Source organism: Tympanuchus pallidicinctus, unplaced genomic scaffold (assembly GCF_026119805.1).
Source record: "Tympanuchus pallidicinctus isolate F22 unplaced genomic scaffold, pur_lepc_1.0 scaffold4, whole genome shotgun sequence".
NCBI classification, from domain to species: domain Eukaryota; kingdom Metazoa; phylum Chordata; class Aves; order Galliformes; family Phasianidae; genus Tympanuchus; species Tympanuchus pallidicinctus.
The window spans coordinates 26,817,971-26,840,620 of NW_026294758.1; the positions used below are offsets into that span (position 1 = coordinate 26,817,971).

General features: G+C 37.4%; 1 protein-coding gene across 2 annotated transcripts in view; it reads left to right on the forward strand.

Moving 5' to 3' along the window:
- The window catches only part of EFNA5 (ephrin A5), a 207,366-nt gene extending 189,070 nt beyond the window's left edge, over window positions 1-18,296 (forward strand). Inside the window, exons 3-5 of one of the 2 annotated variants that reach the window (XM_052701043.1) lie at window positions 8,653-8,718; window positions 9,124-9,204; window positions 14,079-18,296. In XM_052701043.1, the coding sequence (XP_052557003.1) occupies window positions 8,653-8,718; window positions 9,124-9,204; window positions 14,079-14,200 (269 nt within the window). In that variant the 3' untranslated portion in view covers window positions 14,201-18,296. The remainder of the gene's footprint in view (window positions 1-8,652; window positions 8,719-9,123; window positions 9,205-14,078) is intronic. The other variant, XM_052701044.1, reaches the window with a different exon arrangement.
- Window positions 18,297-22,650: the final 4,354 nt, after the last annotated feature.

The following is a 22,650-nucleotide window of genomic DNA, read 5'->3' on the forward strand; positions in this document are numbered from 1 at the left end:
TAGCCCTTATTTTATTGTATGTAAAAGAGTTTGCGTTGACAAAAAGAGAAACTTTCTTACAGGAAAGGCCTGAAAATGTGCAAACAGTTATGGTCTATTCTTCAACTCCCCTTCCTTATATTTCACAGGAGCTATGTGCAACTAAAAGTCCACTCAAAGCAGGATATGTCTTTCATTTGTTTCCAACTGAGGTTTGTTTGTTCTTTAATGAGGAGAAACATGGCATTGGCAAGATAGATTCACTAGGAAGCCCAGACTGCAGCTAAATAACAGCTTTGCCCCACTTCATAAACAAATGTAACTGTTCCTACTTTTATGGAGGGGGGAAAAAAAAAGTCTTTGCAGGGCATTTCTGAGGTAGGTTTTTGTGCTGGTCCAGGGTTTTGTTCAGAGGAGAGGCTCAGACAGGTTCCTGGGTTGTTTTGTTGTGTTTTTTTTTTTGTTTTGTTTTGTTTTTTTTTTTTCAGCTAAAATTTGTGCTTTGTTATTCTCCTGTTGTGAAGTCTGTAGTGTGCACCACATTGAGATGATTTTGTGTTTTCCTGAACTCAAGTGGACTCTGCAGCTTGGTAGGGCAGATAATAGTATGACTAATAAACATTTGGACTGGATGTGGACTGCCTTGTCTGATCCCTAAGCATCTGCTCACCTCTGGTACCCTGGGTTGTGAAGGGCTGGGCCTTGGCCTCTCTGAAGTTCTACACTGAAAATTCTGACTCAAGTACATCAGCCAGGCCACCAAAAGAGAAGTCTTGTCGTTAAATGTGGAGCAGCTAAGGGTACTTTTTGAGACATACATAGAGGGCTAGGCTATGCTAAGTCCCCTAAAAGAAAAAATGCTGGCTAGATTATTTAATTTATATTCGAATGTTAGTACCCACTTAATTAAACTGGAAATTCATGGTGTACACCTCTTTTCAAGCTGGATATGATGCCTGGTTTTTTTTTGTTGTTGTTGTTCTTTTTTTTTTTTTTTGGTGGCTTTTATGTGAAATTTACTTTTGGTCTGTGCTGCCTTCAACCAGATATATAAGCTGCAGTGGTTTATAAGCTACAAGAAAAAATTATGTTCTTCTTGGCCAAGTGGTTGCAGTGGGACAGTTGATTCAGCATTAATAGCTAACACAGAAACTATGTATTACTTTCTTCTAAGAACTCACTAAAATAGCATTTATCTGACAAGTCATTTCCATTTGCTAGGCTACTTTTAGGGCATTTGAAATATATAGTCAATTATGTTATAAGCCATAATAACCCAGTATTTCTATAGCAGTGCAAATGTAGAGTGAATTAATCAAAAGATATTAAAAAATAAAAGGAATATTTCATGTTAGTTGTACATGTAGATTTTGCTGGGCCTTTTTCTCCATTACTGTACGCTTTGGATTTTATGTTTTTTCATAAAATTCAGAACATCACTCCCTGCATGTGTGTGCATGTATCCATACACAGGTAAGAGTACAGAAACATGGTGTGATTACTTTTAGCTTCACTTCATGTAGATGCAGTTGAGCAGGAAGAAAGGAGTAAACCAAAGTGTTCATTTTTGTACCCTTGTAATACATTTGATTTCAAAACTTCATTTGCAAGTACTAGTATTGTAGTCCTTTTGCATCTGTTAAGCTTTAGGCAATAAGTGTATAAGTATTAGCTATGACCTTGTTTTGCTTATGCATTTATTTTATCGAGTAGGTAATTTTTCTTATTTTTTAATTGTTATTGGCAGTCTAGATAAGGTTTATTTCCAGGTGAGATTCTCTCTCTGACAGCTTGAAATTTCTGAGTTTCAACATACTATGTAATTTTTTCCTTCGATTTCATTTTATGATGGCTAAATACAGAGAGATGATAGGCAAAATGTTTGACAATAGCAAATATTCAAATAAATGTGGTCATAGCTTACTTGTGAAATGTGTTTGATTGTTACATCTGCTGAATGAGTAATATTGAGGATACTCAATATTTAAATTTCCCCAGACTGAAGTCATGTTTACACTATCAGAACAAAGCTTTGCATGTATGTTGGAATGAAGAACAGGTAGGCAGAGAGACCCCTTTCTTAAGTTGAACTCATGGACTGGTGAACTCTGGGATTTCTATAGCACTTCTATTTATCTGTTTTGGATTTTCAATTTTAACACTCAAAGGAAGAAGATCACCTGTAAATCCTTCCAGATAGCTTCTCTTTTAATTGATAAATTTGAAGTCCCCTTTCCCGTCCATACATATGGGTCTGACTTTATGTATGCACACAAAGGAGTGTTTTATTGATTCATTAAATTCTAGCTGACTTTTTCAGTTGTACCGTTTATGCAAATTTGTAACTTTTTTTCAATCTACACAGTGAGAGGAATATTAATAACTAATTCTGCATTTACCTGGCTAATTTGCATACATTTGTGTTGTATGGTAAATCACATGAAAACCTACAGGGGAAAGGCTCAGCTCTTCTAACAACTAATAGGCTACTTTTTCTTTTCACTTGCACAAATTGAGAAATATTGCCTGTGGCAAACATAATAGAAAACTGCATTTTTAATGCTCTCACACATACTCATTTCTTTACAAAGAAAGGAGCAGATGACTGTTCTTAAAAATAAAACTTTCTAAAGCTGTGTAGCTGACACAGGATATTGAATGCTAAAACACTTCTAGTTGGTGGAATTATGATTTGTGGGTTATATAAGGTTACATGGATATTGGATTTGAATAATGGGAGTGGTAGTGTGCCTTAAAGGACTGGAGGCATATCACAGCTGTAAATGTTTTCTCCTGAGGAGTTTGTCTGTAGTACTAGACAAAGAGAGCAGAAGGGCTGCATAAACATGAGTTTCTGCTTTACAGCAGACAGCGTCCTGTCTGTGGGATTGTTGCAGGTTCTCTCTTCATGGTGATGACAAAAGCTGCAAGTGCAATTCTTTTGATAGGGCAGTCAGTGTTAAGTGTCTGGTCTGGCTGCACGCATATGGAATCTCTTTTAGTGAGCTGGGGAAAAGCTCAAAATTAATTCTCTGTCAATTTCACTGATATTTCTGTTTGGTGCTTGTGGAAGCACATATCATTGCTAGGAATTTGTGTAGCACATAGATGATGCTGCTAGGAGTCCGTTTGCAAGGAGCTGAAGAGCGATCTCTGTGAGATCTCTTAGGTCGTCTCTACAAGCAGACCATCCCAGTTTATTGGCTGTCTTAGGAGAGAGTAGAATAAATAAAACATTCACTTAAGGAGAAACTGACAGAAATCACTTTCAAAAACAAGCTTTCAAAAATACAGAGAGAAATGAACAGGCTTATCTCCACAGTTTTTCACAGGCACTGGTTTATAATCCTTCAAAGAACATTCCAAGTGAACTGGTAATTGAAACGTGAAAAACAAAATAGTGAGAGAAATTATACTCCTTTGCCAGCATAACCCCTGTACTAAAATGAAGGTGCCATCTGAGTGACTTAGATAAATGAAGCATTATTTGTACACTGAATGGTTCCAGTTTTGCTGTCTAATAGGGCCCACAGCGGGTTGTGGCTTGAATATTAAATATATTTGTAATGTTAAGTGAGGATTTGAATTGCACTCACGAATTAATTTTTTATATCAGCACTTGCATTTCGCTAAAAGGTGCTATGTTATAATTAGAAAGCTAAGAATGAATGAGGAGACAAGCAGAGAAAACTGCTGATTGAATGTGAATATCAGTAAATAGGATGGTTAAGACACTTTTTATATGTGGCAACCAAGTAACTTGCTCTTCAGGTAGAAAGTGAGCCTTAGATTGGTGCCAGGCAAACTACCAGCTGTCTCAAGAAAGAAACTATTATTTGTGGCTTTTGTCATATGTCTAGCAGGTTCTGATAACCACGGTACTTTTAAAATTTTCATACTTTCTCTTTACTTTTTAATTAGCCTACTTTGTTACAAAGTAACTTTTTTCAATCTACACAGTGAGAGGAATATTAATAACTAATTCTGATTCCTTTAAGGATATTATACAATTTGACATAACAATTTAACTGAAAATGTGAAAGGAAAAAAAAAAAAACAACCAACACTTTTCTACGTGTATTGCTTTTTTGTTTTCTGTCTGTGGGTCTCCAGTAGTTATTGAATAACTGCTAAGCCTTATTGGCCTGAGGAGGACTTATTTTTTATTTATATCTAATATATTAGTGTTGTACCATGTGTTTCGTAGCAGAAAACTGCTTGGGAGTGAGTGGGACGAAGGGAGGCAGATTTTTTTTTTTTTTTCCACATTTAAATATAGCTAACAAATACTGAAATATTTATGGTTTGGCTCTAGATGAGGCGGGAATAATTCTTCATTCTCTTTCCTTACAGAGTATAAAAATGGTAGCCAGTTCAGAGAAAAGAAATTTTCTTCTCTGATTATCATTTACTGCCATTTTCGGTTTCAGCTTGGCTCTAGTCCTATGTGCTGTAGTTCAGTCTATGTATTTTTTTTCTAGTTTAACTGATGAATGTAGAATTTTTATCACAAGAATACAGAGATCATGACTTGAATTTCTTCCGAATCATGAAATTTTTATTCCGCAGGGCAGAGGGAGCGAAACATCATAGGAATTAGAATGTAATCATAGGAACTAGCAACACTGCAGAATTCTTCTTCTGATTTAGTCATTCTTATTGACACAAACTAAACTAGTCAGACCTTTCCGATTCTTATATCATTCATCAAGAAAAAAGGATATAACCTCTTCTTCTCCTAATAAGGGATCTTTTCTCAAAGGATTCTTTTTGTTACACAGCAAAATTTCATTTGCCTTTTTTTTTTTTTTTTTTCTTTCTCTTCAGGAATTTCAATTTTTGAAAATGTTACTTGGGACGATTTCCGTTAGCATCAGAGATTTCCTATTCTCAGAGCTGGCCTCTATTTTATAGCTAATATTGCCTTTAAAAGGGACAAATAGAAAAACCTTATGCCAAAGCCTTAGAGGCTAACTTGGTTTTTTGCACAGAGGAGAATGAAATTTCCTTTTGTACAGGTGAAGAAAGGACATTTTCTTATAGCATAGCTAATTTCAATTGAATATAACAACAGCAGTGAGAAGTTTAGCTGGGAAGGAGCTTTAACAGACCCTAGAAGGCAAAGGGTGTTTCTTTCTCCTTTACAGCATTCAGAAATATTTCACTCTTGCAAGTATGCAAGAGTTTTAGGGAATTTACAAGACTCCATTGCATTGAAAACCCATCATTCTTGGACAATGAAACACATAAAACCACTGAACATTCTGCTAATACTAATAGGCCTGACCTTAGGTCTAGAAGTAAAGACTTGAATTTTTCAGTTTAAATTGATTCCTGAATTTTCATTTAAATCATTTAAAGCATAGTTTTTTGAGATCCTAGCTACACCATTACCTTCTTTTTTTTCCACAAAAAAAAATTTATATATATATATATATTTTTTTTTTTTTTTAGTAATATGCTAATATGTGTAGCTTATCCCTTCCTATGTGTTGTGTTGTTTTGGTCATTTGGTTTTCCTCTAAAGTTGTTAATCAAAATGTTGGCCAGTAGGTCACCCTGATTGGGAGTTTTGTGCTCTTTAGCAAAAGTTTGTCATTAAAGGGACTTTTATGTAGAAGAATAGAACTTTACTTCAACTTGGGTTTAAGCTTCAAGGCGTTAGCTATGAAAAAACAGATTTAATGAGCACTCTTGGCTTTCCTTAGCAGAATGCAAGAGTGATATGCCTAGAATTCAGGAGAAAATTAAAAGATACTGAGCTTGTTGCTGAAAGAAGAAGAAAAAAAACCCTAGCTGTTGGCAATATAAACTGGATGTCATAATCTAAGAGTCACGTTTTTCATAGGACAGTGGTGAAATTATTGCAAAATAAACAAAACAGGGAAGAGAACAGAGCAGTAATGACAAACTGGAATGTGTGAGGGAGCAGAATTGATGACATTAGCAAACCTGACTCTACTCTGTGAGCGATATATCTTACGGACTTACGGGAAATACTTGTAAGTCCGAGTACTGTCAGTGTTTTTGTTTTAAGATGAAAAAGAGAAGGGAAGAAATAAAAAGGTACTGCAGTCACCCAGCTTGGCAAACAGGTCTTAAATTTCTCAGGAAGGCTGAAGAGGTTGCACTGTATCTCTTCATCATCTTGTTCTTGGTCACTGAGGCAGAGGTGAGAGCAGGACAAAACATCTCTTAGTTCTTTTTGTCTTAATTATTATTATTCCCTGTGAAGGAGTAAAACACTGTGGCTGAAGAGGAATCTTTCTAGTTTTATTACTTACCATTTTTCATAAATCACTTAGAGTACATAATTTCCTAAGAGAAGAAAAAAGCACATTATCACATTTAACACTAAAAGTGCATCAGTTTTAAGGATGATTAATTAAATGCAGCTGATAGGTTTGCCATAAGGCGGCGGTTCGTGATACAGCACATTCTATGAAAAGTTATGTAAGAAATGGTAGAAGAAGGAAGTTTAAGCAGAGGGCAGATTTTGAATTTTTTTCCCAGAGAACATGGCTAATCATCAGGTCTTGTTTGTTCTTAAGTATGTACAAGTATTGCATACACATGTAAACTTTATATATATATAATAAACTATATATATATAATAGGTAGACTATTATTTGATCCTAGCTATCATAGCTAGTCAGTGCTAATGCTGACAACATGTTCTAATAAACACCAGTGAGCCCAAACACGTTTATTTTGTGGATGTAAATGGCAACGTGTAAACATCAAAGTAAAAATGTGCCTTTGAATAGGTGTGGTTCCTGATGCATTTCTGAAGTTCTGAGCTAGAAGAGCTGTTTGTGATAAAATTACTGCATATTTTCTGTTTTGACTAGTGTTAGAAGTGTTTACCACCTTTATGTTAGTAGTATGGTAATAATGGAATAGTTATCTTTTGAGAAATCAACAAGTGCCTGTTTAGTCTGAGCAAAGCATTTAGCCAGTTGCATATACTCAGTAAGGGCCACAGAAAGGACACAATTTCCTGAATGTAACCACAGAGTTCAAATATTGTGCCCTAAATAACACACCAGTTACTGTAAATGTCAGTACAGGGAGTTTTTCTGACTTTGATTTAGTAAGAGCCTACAGCAAAGCCAGCTGTTAACACTTATTAACCGCTTGTCATTTTGAAGGGGGGAGCATCATTTCAACACACTTTTGTCTTTTGATTAAAAGAAGGAAACAGTTTTTCAAGCACTTCCCAACAGGTGCAGAACAAAAACATTAGCTCTATTTGACTCTTACTGTGCTCCTTTTATTTGTGTTCCTACTGAATTTGCTAGTTCTTCTTGGTAGGAAAAAGCTGAGGCCTGCCTTGGAAACACATCATCTAATTCTAAAGAAATTCATTTTAAGTTATTTGAGAAGCCCTTGAAGTGTGAGTTTGCCTTGTAGACAAAGAGTGTGTGTTCATACGTTTTTATGTCTTTATGTAAATGATTTCAACTATTTTTCAGTAAAATGTAGTAAAAAAATAAAAATGGATGAAATAGCCATAAACAAAACAAACATCTTACTGGCCCAATCATCTTTCACAAATCCAGACAGCTTCCAATAAATTCAGTTTTCTATAAAAAGCAACTGTTGTGCCACTGTTTCTAGCTTTTTATTTGACGAGACTTCACAATGAAATGAAAATAACTTCAGGTGCTACAGGCAGTGTTTTCAGGTATTTGTTTTGAAGGTTTTACAAGGCAGAAATAATGTACCCAAAGATGGTCTTTCACAAGCAAAAATTTGGAAACCCAAGTCAAGTGGCTTTGTATGTTTGCCTGTGAATTAGGTATTTTAAAGCAAGTATATATCCTGAAAGGAAGTTTTCACAGCAGCAGTTGTTCCTGGGAAATAGTAGATGATTATGGTAATATTATATGTGTGAGCTTTTGTGTAGTGGTAGGCATGTTGTTTCCTCTTCTTTCTTTCCTCCTCACACAGTAAGTATTCTTCCAAAGAGATGTTTTGAATGGTGAAGATGAGGGAGAAGTAAGGAATAAGCTCATTTGAGAATGTCTGTTAACACAGGGAATCTTATTTTGTCTGAAACAAAATAGGGATTTTATCAACAAAGGCACACATAGTGGAAGAATACAGAGTCTGATTTTGTGGTGGAATTTAATAGATGTATTTAATGGTGTGTATTTTTACTTTAGTGGAATTATGTCCATGTTTGTATTTTTGACGTTGTCAACTTCAGCATCATTTTGTCAGTTCTCCTTCATTCCTTTCTGATTTGCTTTGAAGTCTGTGTCCTACCATTTCAGGACTTCAGTTTTCTTGTAAGTGATCTTAATTATTCTCAAGTGTAATTTTTCAAAGTAGACACATGCATTACAGCAGAAACCATATTAAACTATCTCTTGAGATAAAGGTGTGAAAAGGTGAAAAGAGATATTGAAACATTGTGAATGTCATTTACTTCACTTCTTTAATGAAAATAATCGAAAAAGGGATTAGAATAAAATCTGCAGTTCTCTCACTGCATTTGTCTTATCTGGTTACTTTACGCATTTGAAATATTTACATGCAGAGACTGAAATGTAGCCAGTTCTTTGAATGAAGGGATGATAAGGGATGTTTGACTGTAGGAAAAAGGATTATATGCATTTTCTTTTTCTCTTACTCTTTCACTTCTCTCTCATTTTTCTTCATTTACAGCTTCTGCGATCCCAGATAATGGAAGGAGATCCTGTCTAAAGCTTAAGGTCTTTGTGCGACCAGCAAGTAAGTTCCTTAGAATAAGCTTTCGAGGGTGGCTTTGTAGCGCATGCTTTACTGTGTGGTCTGGTTAACAGCAGTAAATCTTTTTTTTTTTTTTTTTTTACTGTTCAACTTTGTTTATCTGTTCTGTACAGCAGCATTTGTGTTATTATTTTCATGGTATTTCCTTATCATTTTTCATAAAGCTTTGTTTTAATTTCATGGCAATTGCTAACTTGTTGTTTCTTAAACTGTTGTACCAATGGAAGACTGGCATTTGGATAAGTGCCATAGACCATAAAGCATAAATATGCTTAATTATATACAGTAAATATAGAGAAAAAAAAGATAGGAAAAAAAAAACAGAAAGTGCGGAGTTTAAGGGTGTCTCACTAACATATTTGGCTGTTATCTCTATTTTTGTTATAGACAGCTGTATGAAAACTATAGGTGTTCATGATCGTGTTTTCGATGTTAACGACAAAGTAGAAAATTCATTAGAACCAGCAGGTTAGTATGCTTAGAGAATCTCTTTTAACAAATGTGTGTGTCCCTCTGGTGCTTGAGTACTTCTTTTCTTCTACTCTCGCATGCTTTGCATGGTATAATTGCTCTGCTTTTGCTTGTTTCTAGCAGTGCTAATATCACATGTGGTATATTTCCTGACTCCTTATCTAATGCAAGGGAGGGAAAGTGTTGCTTTCTTGGTTGATGTAGCTTAGTAAAATATAATGTGTGCCAGAATAAAATTTTCACCAGTATCCTGAAATCTATCCAAACCAAACACCCAGCATGTTGACAGACCACTCATGGTACTAACTGGGCCAAAAGTCTTAAAGCCAGTGGGCATGCTTCATTTGTTTTCTGGTGCCAACAGACTTTCAAAGAACCACTCCTTATTTAATGCTAGTGCATGACTCAGGCATGCAGCTTATAGAGTTAGTGTTTAAGTAAGAAATCAGTCCATTAAAATTATATACATTTGTATATATATTTGTTTAGGGTAAGTATTGTTTTCACGTATGTAAACACACATACATGCTGTTATATATGAATTCATACCCTTGATATGGATCTGGGGGATTTTATTTTGCTTGAGTTTTTTTGGTTGGTTTGTTTATTTATTTATTTATTTTTATTTCCCTAAAACGCTGCCTTTCATAATAAGAATAATGCTTGCTTTTATAAAGCCCTCTATCTGCCCAGGGCAAAGTTGTGTTATCATTCACAATCAAGCTGTGTGGCTCTATGTGGGAAGTGCATCTGTATGGTTGTGTGACTCAAGTTTATGACAGATAGGAGCATGTTTAATTCTAGGGGTGTGAATAATCTCATCAACTTCAGTGGGATGGCTCATGACATTAAAATTAGGTGGCTATGTAAGACAAGTATTTACAATAGCGCTTACCTGCTTGTTCTGTGTGTAACATGCTGTTCACACGTTGCTATATTCAAGCCTCAATAATTAAAATGAACAGTTAAATAAACAAATTATACCACAAAAAAATACACCCATGATACACAGGTAGTACATTCCCTGAAGATCAGATTACCCAGCTTTTTTTTTTTTCTCTTATGTTACTGAGAAAGCACTGTCCCTTTCATGTGAACCAACTTAGTGTTTTGTTCTTTATTATTTGCTGATCCTTCACCTAAAAGCTATTATTTAGGCAAAAGCATTAGTAAGACTTACAAAAGTTATCCAATTTGAATGCTCTACTGTTTTATTATTTTTTTTAAATGGAATTTTCAGAACTGTTCTAAAAATATTGCTTATGAGAATCAATGACGTTTTCTAAGCAGATCTCTATTCAAGGAAAATACATTTACAGTAGAGATACATTTGCACTTCTGTTAAAAGTACTCACCTTCTACAGGAGGCACTAGAATGATGATCATCATCCCCTGTCTCTAGATAAACTGTGAATCTAGAAACTCAGTGCGCTCTTTTGCACTCTGTGATTTGGTGAACATGAGTTAATTCAGTTGTATCCCTTCTGCTGCTGGTTTGCAAAAGGGATCACTTGAGTAATAAATGCATGATAGTAGTAAATATTCTTTTCAGCAGTACTGCTCACTTTCTGTTGAGTGGCTGCATCTTGCTAGCAACATCATAGAAACATACTATTAGAAGGCAGCAGATAGGACAGCGAACCACAGTCCTACAAGGAAAATCCTGAAGTTTGAAGTGAAATACCATTTGTGTTATTTTGGAGAATAATAGCCTTATAGAGAATTTTTCTGTTCTAAACACTTCAAGTACCAAAAAGTTGCCACTCCTATGCTTGTAGCACTCCTTCCATCAGTTTGTTTGAATTGTTATTTGGACCAATCTCCATCAGATGATCTGCCATTCCCAGATCTTCTGTCTGCTATATTATTTCCTGTTACAGCATCGTTAGACTTGCTGAGACACTCCTGCCTTGGTGGATCTCACTGCATGTGATGTGTAATGTGTAATGTGTAGTAATTCACCTGCCCCTGGAGCTCACCTTCCACTTGTGTGCTCTCCCCTAACCTGCCACTGTCTACACCCACAATATACAGGAGAATGGGGAAGCAGTGGGGTCATGTTCAGCAAATTACTTACTGCTGCCAATCTTCTGGGGAAAAAAAAAAAAAAGAAAAAAAAAAGTGTGATTTTTGAACTTTTTGAACTTCTCTACTTCCACTGCTTTTGTTCAGAAATCTGTAGAAAGCGGATTTGTACAGATCACTCTTCTTTCAGAAGTCACTGAAGAAATTGGGCCATGTCTATATTCCCCTCTTGTCCCTTAAACAAAAATTGCAGCTGTGCATATGTGGAAAAATTATACCTGAAGCATGCGATGTAAAGTTATGTGATCTGGAAAATTCATGGTTGTCAAACTAATTTTTTCTAATTACTGCTAGCATTCCCAGTCTTGCAATGACCTTCCAGATTTTACTCATCAATTTTGTCATATTTGTGACTTGTCTTCAATGTTCAGAATAAACCCAGTCCTTCCCCTTACGCACTAAAGATTGTGCAGTATTACAGCTCTGCACCCCAAGGAAGATCATTTTTGTAAAGTGATTTTGAGAACCGCAGATAAAATGAGTGCTTTAATATATGACTGCAAAGAGACTTTGGGACTGCACTGACAGAAAGCCCAAATGATTTCTTGAAAGTAGTCCCTTAATATTACATGAAAATGAATTCTCTTGAGACAAATGGCTGTATAAAAAAAGGCATCTTAGAAGATCTCTGTATTTTTAGTTTAATAATTAATCTTTTTAGTTAGCGCTTTTGGGTTGATTTTAATTTTTTTTTTTTTTTTTAGCTGTAGCCAATGTTCCAGTTGTGCCAGTTTACTTCAGAGTTAAAGGAAATTGGGATTTATTGCTCCTTAACACTAGTTCTACCTTATTGTGTTTTAGTACTGACTCATGGATATAATTAGGACAAACTGTTATCATTGTGTGCTGCAAATTCAGACTTTCTTGCAGTTCTATCAATGATGCAGAAAGCAGAAGACAGTTCACATCTTTCCCCTTGTAGTATTAGTTCATCAGTGATGAGTATGCTTCCAAACTGAGCAGAGCTGACTCAACGTATATGAAAGCTACAGAGCTGACTGTAGGGCATGGGTACCTTTTCTTGTACCCTCTTAGAGTATGTTTTAATTGAGAAGCTGCTCCTGTGAAGTATTGTATTGTCACTGCAGTGCCCCAAGAGTGTACTGAGTGTAACAGGTGAAATACAGAACAGCCTTTGGTTCTGACAGCCACCAGAATTAGCAGTTTTAAATCCCCCTTTCTAGACATTTAATTGTCTCTTTCTTGCAAATGTGAACACGTTCACATGATCAGAGCTTGCCTTTCACACTTTTGCCTTAAAAGCACTGAGGAGGTGTTGATAAACCTGATGCAACTGTAGTATCATACTGAACCAGATGTGACAGGTTGTTAATCCAGTTTACTGTACATCCCCCAGTGAAACTGGCCTGAGGCTGAAAAGCCTGTTAGTCAAATACTGCAAAGTACTCTACTTTGCTTCAGTGCTTGGTGTCAAGAATGTGAAAGGAGCTTGTCCCTAACTAAAGCTAAGTAGCATGAGAGGCTCTACAGTAGTGCTGTGTGGTGATCTTGGTGATGTGACTCCCTCTTCCCTTAGTGCCTTTAATTGGGATTGCACAGTGCAATCACCCAGTGTAATCCTGGCAATGCAGTCTGTTGAGATGGGAGCTACGAGACAGATATATCATAGGTATGCCAACACTTCTCTTAAAATGAGGAAGCTTATTACACTAAGTAGTGAGATAGTGTTAATTTTCATAGAAACTTGGGCACCCTAAAATAGCTTGTGAATGCATTTTGAGGCCACTTCTCACTTCCTAAAATGGTTTAGATCATTTGTTCATTTAGTACTAGGAATATTCAAACTCAAAGCTGGCTTTTTATGGCAAGTCTCAGACAGATTAGTCTTAAAATATTTAAATTAGATAACTGTGGATATGGGAGATTTTGCGAAGAAAAGCAGCACACCTGTAATAGCCCTGGAGTTGAATCTGACTGTACTTACATTTTTTATGATACAACTTGTGCCTATAAGGCTGATTCTTAATTGAAAAAAACTTAAACAGATCTTCATTCAGCATCAAACGTCAAGTATTTTCCACTATGCTCTCTTCTTCCACTAATGAGTAAGCATGCTTTTGCAACTCAGCTGTTTTATTTATTTATTTATTTATTTATTTTTGTTAATTTGATAAGCACATATTTAATTCCGTATTTTTTGTCTACCGTAAAAAGTATTCTGCCACCTGTGAGAGTTTGGGAAGTGTGTTTGAAAATCAGAGACTGTCCTAGTCTTTAGAATTCCATTTCAAGAGAGAGAGATATGTCTCATATCCCCTGCATACCCTAAAACTTCAGTGGAAAGTGGAATAAATGCTTGCACTTTTAGACTGCCATTTGACATTCAGAAGCTGAAATCCGTAACTCAGTAAGGGGATTAACTTTTAAATTAATTCTTATCACATGCAACTCTTTCTCAAGCCCTTCTGAAAATCAGGTGTTTTTATTTAGCTGCCTCGCTATTGACATTGCTATCTAATGAGCCATCCAAAGCTGAAGCTACTGTGTTTTATTAGAGGAGGAATCTTTCATTCCTCAGTCTGCTGCAGTCAGTCTTACTTTCTGCTGCTCTGGTCTTCAGTGGGAGTTTTGCCAGTAAGAAATGCAGGACTTGGCCCCAAGTTGGTTACATAATGAGGTATTACACGGTTGTAAAAGTCAATGACAGCACAGGGTTCATTGCCCTATTTCATAAAGGCACTGAAATCTACTTACAGTTGTCGGCTCAGTGAGAGTTTATTAAGGATGCAAAATCTCATTGGAATGTATGCTTTCTATTTGAACAGATGATACCGTACATGAGTCAGCCGAGCCATCCCGTGGTGAGAACGCGGCACAGACACCGAGGATACCCATCCAGCTTTTGGCAACTCTATTGTTCCTCCTGGCAATGCTTTTGATATTATAGCACAGTATGCTCCAGCAACCTGTCGCAGAAAATTTCAGGGTCTTGGAACATCAAAGATCCGCCTAACTGCTCATCCCAAGAAAGGGACTTTATTGTTTTTGCAGATGTCAAATCGTTATTTTTCCCTTTTCCCTTTTCTTCTCCCTTTTAGCCTGAACTCAGCAAAAATTTGAAGGGGATAACTAGCTTCAGCACCCATCCCTACCTACCCTGTGACTTTCTGAACCCCTCCATACAAATAAAAGGACTCCAAATGAAAATGCCAAACTATAATAGTGACACTAGTGATTCTTATTTTCCTCTGCATTCTCCTTTAAGAAGTCACCTCTGTTAGCTCACTGTGTCATCCGAATGTAGACAAGGAAGAGTAGTGGCAAATACAGTCAGTGGAGGATAAGCAAACTGAATGAAAGCCTGGGAGATTTTTTCTCTCCAATACAATATTTATGCCTTCTCATTCAGCACTGTAAGATGATCATGCAGGGCACCGTGTCACCGTGTCAGGACTGGAGGGGAAATATTAATAGCAGGTATAATACCATTTCCTCCGGGAGTTCTAAATGAGCAGGCTTCTGAAAGGGAAAGGTGATGTTTCTTATAGGATTGTCCTGAAACACCTTTTTTTGCTCCCAAGTAGAAACGCTGTCTTTGGTGAGAGAAAGAGGTTAGTATTTAGAAATGTTAGCACACAGCAGGCAAGGTCAGATTTAGGAAACTTCACTGGGGGTGTGAGTGCCTCTGTTATTTCGTTTTAAGGGGATAATGCACACCGGGTTATTTTATTTTAAAAGAAATCACCGTGGTGCTAATTTTTTTTTCTTGAAATGCAGAGGCACTTTTGAGAATAAAGTGACCTTCCCCAGCACTGACTTAGTAGCTGAGAACCTTAGATGCTGCTTTGGGTGTTAATACATGCTAATAGAGAACATCAGAGGAATCATTTTTGGAACAAAGGATCTCCAGTGTGCTCTTGATTTGTCTCTCCTGCAAGTTCCTCAGTCATGGGAATAAACCACAAGTAGCAGAAGCCAGGACCACCTAGTAGCATTGTTTGGTGGGGGGAAAGAAAAGAAGTGTGGAATACGAATTCAAATGTTGATTTTTTGTCTTTTCCCCTTCCAGCACAGTTTGAAGAGTAGAGGAAACGTGTTTATCAGCCAGAGATAAACTAGATGGGCTCCCAAAGACTTAACAAAATATTTTTTTAAAAATCCACTAGAATAGAAAATACATTATTTAGATATACTTTATGCTGAGAGTGAGTATATATGCTTGTCCTATTTAAACATGTGAGAAAAGTGGTAACCCTTGGTGCAAGTAGGAAATGATACTGTCTTGTTTGATGGAATTGGAAGTGACTCTGTTTAGGAAATCTTAGCCTTGGCGAAGGTAGAACTTGGAAAAGTCATTTGCCAGGAAGTGTAAGAGTTGGGTTTGTTTTTTTTTTGTCTGAGCTACCATGAAATTTGAACTGCTAAGCATAATCAGGGAAATATCAGGCAAAGACTGAAACAAAACGTTTCTAGACAAAAACTGTGATAATTATGTTAAATGTGAAAGAAAACATGAAATGCGTTCAAACTAAACAAGGGGTTTCTATATTCTGAAAAAAAACCTCTATCATAACAAAACTGAGTGGTACAAATAATGGACAATATTTTGTAAGCATTTTTTTTTTCTTTTCTAATGAAGAAAAACTTTTCAAAAGTTGTAAGCAGCCCACTATTCAGTAAAGAAGGAAAAGGGGAAATAAATTTAAGATTTTTAAGATTTTATGCATGCTTAACCACAACCTGAGCTTGCCTGATATTGTGCAACAAGATTGGTGTTGCAGGGCCTTTGCTTACAGTAGTAATGTAGGAAATTTCCACTACTGTTAAGGGCACAGAATAAAGAGATAGAGTCTAAACAGTGAGGTAAGTCACCATCCCATTACAGTCTGGCTGGTACTTCTTGCTCTTTAACTTGGATGTGCTTGTTAAGCACATTCATGCTTCCTTCAGGTAGCAAGTAAAGAGGATGAGGTGAGGTTAATCAAAAATACGCCTTATCAATTGGATTATTAACTGGAGTACAGGTAATACTGCATGATAGTAATCATATTTAAATGATTCATAGCAATTGCAGGCAGTTATAGCAACAGTGCCAATCTTATGTAGAAATGGTGACTTCATTTTTCATCCTATGTCTCTAAATAATGTCAAAGTTTGAGATGTACGCTTGTTCACAGCAGACTCTTTTCATTTGTACTGTTTCGTGTGGAGTTCAGCCCTTCACGTTATCACAGGGCCCAGCTGGGTGTTGGATGAGGGATAGTGTGAGTGATCCAGCTGCAGAGCAGATCCCTGTGCTGCCAGGGGTGGCCAGAAGACCACAAGACAGTTTGGCACACGGTGGCATCAGGCAATTCCAGTCATAGCAGAACGTGCTAGTGGGTTTTGTGTTGGGAAGCAAATCTCTGGAGGCCTGAATGCAAATGTTGGTGCCAACTGCTAAAAGATTTCTGGTCCCTTCCATCTGCCCCTTCTCTAGCCCAAGGGACTGATTCTCCCAGCCTGTGCAGCTTACTTACCCCCGTGAACTGCACTCCTGGCTGCCAAGGTCATTGCAAAGCGAAGCAGGGAAAATAGGGATCAGTCAGTTTAGTGGATACTGTGTATCCTTTAATAGGCAAGGTAACATTTCGTGTTAGTTTAGAATATTGTTTTGTACTGTACTTAACTTGGATGGCGAAGGAAAGACAAGTAAAACTTAAAGCTATGTTCTTTAAATTCTGTATTATTAGCAACCTCTGTTGTATATAGTGTTTGATAATAAAGTATTAATTTGATTCTTATGTCTTTTGTAAGTGAGAACAATAGACTTTCAGGATATAAAAATCATGCGTTGATTACAAGACAGAGCTTTGAAGCATCAAGTGTGATCATGGCTGAGAACTGAGAGACAAGTAGCCATGACACTGCAGCATACAGGACTCATCTTTGGAAATCGTTCATCTATTGCAAGTCTTCACATTGTCAAGACCTGGAAAACATGACTTTTGGTGATCAATGTTTTGTCATCAGTGTTTTTTAAGGTCTAATGTTGGAGCCCCATGGTTTTTGTGTTAGTTTTTGTTCTTTTGTACCACGTTTGTTTCTAAAATTGCTTTGGGGATATAACAACTCTTCTGTTTGTTTGGGTTTTTGATGTTGTTTGGTTTTTTTTTTCTTCTTTATTCCTTTTGATTTTGTTTCCACGAATAGGTTTTTTGTTTTGTTTTGTTTTGTTTTCCAGAAAGGATCTTGCCAGTGTCATGTGTGATACATGCGTACTTGGTTTCAAAACAACTAGAAACAAATTTGGGAGGTATTGAGAGTAGATGAGTAGGTTGTTTCCTTTCCTATATAATTATGGAAGGAAAATGGTTGTATTTGTACCTGTTGATTCCCAGCCCTACCCCTCAAAACTGAATTTTATCCATTGCCTTGTGAGAGCAGTGGCTCTGTCACTTTCAGAGATGTAGGAGAGAGTGTTAACTCTTCCCCTCCTTTCATTATACTTGGATTTTGTAATCACCAGTTTTACTGTACAAACCTCCACACTTCTCTCCTCTTTTACTGCCCTTCCTCCTCTCCCACCCCCCTCCTTTTTTAACTTGGAGCCGTGAATGGGCAGATCTGTTTCTGGCCTGGCATCACTGAGTTTTTCCCATGCATTCGCCCTCGAGCTTCTCGGATGTGAGACAAATCTCCCTACAATAGGCTTGCTGCCATTGTCTGTACAGTTTAATAGATGCTGGCATGTTGGAGGTTACCCATGAGTCTGCAAAATCCGCTTTCCATGCTTACTCTTGACACCCCCATTGAAGCCACTCATTGTGTATGCATCTGGGTATGAAAGTCCAGCTCAGTGTGGTCCTGTGCTTGTACTGCCCTGCTTTGCAGTTTCTTTGCACTTATTCATTGAGTGCTGTTTTTGAAATGCTTACAATATATGAATCTAAAAATGTTTAAAAAAAAAAAGAACCCTGCCCCTAAGATCTGTATTTGTATATACACGTGTCCGTACAATTATACTTAAATAAAATTAAAGATTTTCATCATTTTAATTGGTTCTCTTAGGCTATATTTTTGTTCATTTAATTATGTCTTTATTTTGGGGGCTCTTTGTACCTATCTTCTATTTTTGTGGGCAGTGGAAAGCAATGAGAAGTATGAATGGGAAAATGTGAAGAATGCAGTGGACACAATGGCTGACTACCTAGGGCTGTAACTACCTACATGCTGACTGAACTCTGGCAGCTGTGCTCTTCACTTTTTTGTGTGTGTGTGTGTGTGTGTGTGAGTGCGTGTGTGTTCATAGCTCTTCCAAATACTTAAGAGAATAAGGAACTGTGCTAGTCTGGAACATTACTTGGTTTCCATTGTTACTTCTGACATGCTCTGGGGCTTCAAAGCAATATTGTCCCTCTTGTGGGTTACAGTTGTTTGTATGGCCTAACTCTTGCTTCCTGAGGAATAGAGGCAGCCCTAGGTGTGTGCACACAGTGTAATTGCACATGGTGCACATCTACCCTACACTCCCCTCTGACAAAGAGATGTGGCTGGAAGTGGTTTGAAACTGTGTCATTAGTCACAAAAGGGAGGAAAAGGGCTGAGAGTGGCAGAAGGTCCATGGATGGGAGAATCTGAGCAATGGTTCTTCTAGAAGGAATGAAGTGCTGGTGCTGGATATTTCTTCCTCCTCTCATCTGTGTTCCCTGGGGCTGATGTAGTGCCTCAGAAATGTGCAAGACTGGACTGGGCATGACTTGTATGTAGGTCTGAAATGTGTGTCCTTGGCAGTGCATTTTCACTAATCATGTGATAGATACAGTGGTTTAACCTGAGAATTTAGGTCATAGAAGATGGGGGACACATACCAAAACCCGTAATACATTCACCCTGCATTCAGAAATTCACTGTAATTATAACTTGTTAGCATTAAACTCACCAAAAGCTTTTTATTACATTTAATTAGTTGACAGAGCAGTAAGTACTAATTATGACTTATTCTAACCTTCTTTATAGATGAGAAGTGACAGCTTGGTGAGAGTAAAAGTGTGTGACTTTTTCCTCTGGAGCTGTGATGTTACAACCAGGGCAGGGTTATAAGTGACACGTGTTCAGTATATCTTGACATAATAGCCATGTCCAGAAAATATCCTGCAGCCTGACACACTTAATGGCCTTTGCTCAGAAGACAATCTGCTTTTGCTGAAAATGGTATTTGATTTCATTTTTTGGCATTAGCGTGAACAATAGGACTTTGTACTCTCTCATCTTTCTGTCCACAGAATAATTCTGCTCACAGAGTACTTCTGAGGGCATTCTTAGGAATATTCAGGGGTGCATCATACCACTAAGATATGGTTGTGTGCCAAAGCAGTTTTACTCGTTCAAAACAATGCTTTGATTTCTATGAGTTAGAGATGGGTAGCCAACTGGGATGGTTAAAATTTTACAGGCTTTGAAAGCAGAGGACCGAAAAGTGCCTCCTTCCTTGTAAATTATTGGTGGTTTTTTGTTTGTTTGTTTTATTTTGTTGGTTTGTGGGTTTTTTTTTGTTTGTTTGTTTTTGTTTTTTTTGTTTTTTGTTTTTTGTTTTTTGTTTTTTTTTAAGTTAGTAGAAAGTTTCGTTGGAAACATGATTTAACTTTGTATTACAAATGTGGTCCTAAGAGACCAATCAAGACTCAGTCATTGTAAAGGCTGCAATACAGACTGCTCCTGTACAAGGCAGTGGCTCATGATTGTTTGGTTTTAGCATCACTTTCATTGGATGCAGTAAATCAATACGAGCTGACGTAGTTCCAATTTAAAGGTACTGTAAATTTTTTTCCTAGACCTGGTAGGAGCTTTTGAAACAAAATATTTCTTAGATGCAAAAAAAAAAAAAAAAAATCCTTTCAAGAAAAATCAAAGTACTGCAGAAATACAGACAAGATAAAGCTTTTATTTCTGTTGTTTTCCTCCCATCTCTGATAAAACTGTGAAGCAAGTTATACTGTCAGTCATACTTAATTCAGAAGAATTCAGAAAAGGACAAATCTTACAGACACTCACTCTTCTTGTGACAGTTCTTCCAGCAAGTCCTCCTGTCACATGTTTACTTGATGATTACAAATACAAGAAATTTCAAGGAGGCAAGCTAGATATCTACTTTGAGAGAAAGAAAAAGCATATTCCCTTTTTTTTTCCTCTCAAACTTTAAAAAACTGCACACTATGTTCAAGATCAGGCTTATTAGGTGATTTCTAATTAAGTTTGAAAAGACCATCCAGTCCAACCATCCACCCATCACCAATATTTCCCAGTAAACCACGTCTCTCAACATCTTGAGCGCCTCCAGGCTCAGTGACTCCACCACCTCCCTGCGCAGTGCATTCCAGTGCTTGACACCCTTTTGGATAAGTTTTACTTAATGTCCAACCGTACTCTCCCGTGGCACACCTTGAGGCCTATTGCTAGTTAAGTGGGAGAAGAGGCCTATCCCCACCTTGCCTTGCCAGATCCTCTTTTCAGGTAGTTGTAGAGAGCTATAAGGTCTCCCCTGAGCCTCACCCTCTCTAGGCTAAACAATCGCTCCCTCAACCACTCCTCTTAAGGCCTGTGCTCCAAACCCCTCACCAGCTTCATTGCCCTTCTATGAAGATGCTCTAGGGCCTCACCATCTTTCCTGTAGTGAAGGGCCCAAAACTGAGTACAGTACTCAATTCGCAGCCTCACCATGGCTGAGGGAGTGCTTATTCCCCTTGTAATACAGCTCTGAAGTAAAGAAAAGAAGGTTTCTCTTTGTATGCATGCAATCTTATTCTTTCGTTTCCCACGTTTAGAGCATGTTCTAAGTGCTGCTTCAAGATATGCACTTGCTCACCTAGCAATATGTATTTTCCAGTAGCAATTTTTACATTTTTAAACATTTCTTTATCCACAGATAAAACTGCTGCTAGCAAAAAAGTTTCTGTCTGGATGGTGTTTGTTAAAGTAAAGGCCTAGTAAATTAATAGGATATTATAGATAGAAATATAGCTGGTTACTTCTATTGCAGAGAACTAATCACTCCTTTTACTCTCCTGCACTTGCTGTATCTTCACTAAAGATAACTTCAGCTAACCACTGACAACTTAGCCCAAAAAGTTTAGGAAGAAGGATTACATTTGAATTTACTTATTTCTCTGTTTGATTGCTTATTTGTTTTATTTTTACCTATGACAAAGGAAAAAAAAAATCTAGATATGATGCAACAAAGCAAAGCATCAGAGCATCAACACTGATATACAGAAGTTCTCTTCCTTCTATAGGAGGGAACTGGGATGAGGCAGAGGGCTACATAGTGGAAACAGCTCACTGCTATCCTGCAGCACCAGTCCTTGCCTGAAGGTTGGATGAATCAGACCCTTGGCTGAGTGTGAGGGCTTTAGCAGAAACTTGGCAGACTGCTCTCCCATCGTATATCTCAGTACTTCCCTTTGCTGCAAAGGGGATGGAGAATGGGCAAGTAGCAAGGAAGGCAGAGCTCGTTCAGTGACAGACAGCTGAGCAGCTGCAGTGTATATAGCAAGTATATTGCAGACTTTAAGCCGGGGAAAGTGGCAGCTGGTGCAAACTGTCCATGAGTAAAGGTCCTACTTGTTGGTTGAAAATAGTAAAAACATCAAGCGGAAAACATGCAAGGTGCCAGGCTGTGCCCTCGCTAAGCAGTCCTGCAAACAAGTACTGTCCTCATGAAAATAAGGGAAAGATTCATCTTTCTGTTAGGCCAACACTGAACACACTTCAAAAGCTGCTACCATTTAAAAACATTGAGTTCACCTGACCATTCCTAAACGGAAAAAACTTGACATCTTGTGCTCTTCAGGTCTCCTCCTGACTGCACCTGGAGCCGGTGAGATTTTGCAGAATCAGGCCTTTGTGTGAGGTCTCCTGCAGCTGCTGAGCACTGTATGTAGCAAATACTTCAGTGGCTGTTTTCAAGGTTGGAGAGTAGCTTTCTTTTTTGTTTGCTAGTTTTATCATTGCTGTCTCGAAGCTGAATTAGGAGTGTGGTGCATAATGTGATTATCAGGAGGCAGGATGCAGCTTATTTAGAAAGGCTGTTGATCTTCCTTAAAAAGTGAATGAACAAGCATGGATCATGCGTGATGTTAATGGTTAGACATCAAATGTAACAAACCCTTGCAGTGATGCTTATCAGGCTTTCTACATTAGTTTTACAATATCTCGGTTCCTGCACATACTTGCATTACAAAAGGCCTTGTGTTCCCCTCACAAGGAAGCCAAAACAAGCGTGCATATCATCCTTCCTACTAAACAAGTGCCCCTTTTGTCATTGCTTATTTAATTAGTAATTCTGCATTTATTTGCAGGTAAAAAAAAAGAAAAAGAACTGCGCATACTTCCTGTACTGTGGTTTCATTAGCTGGGTTT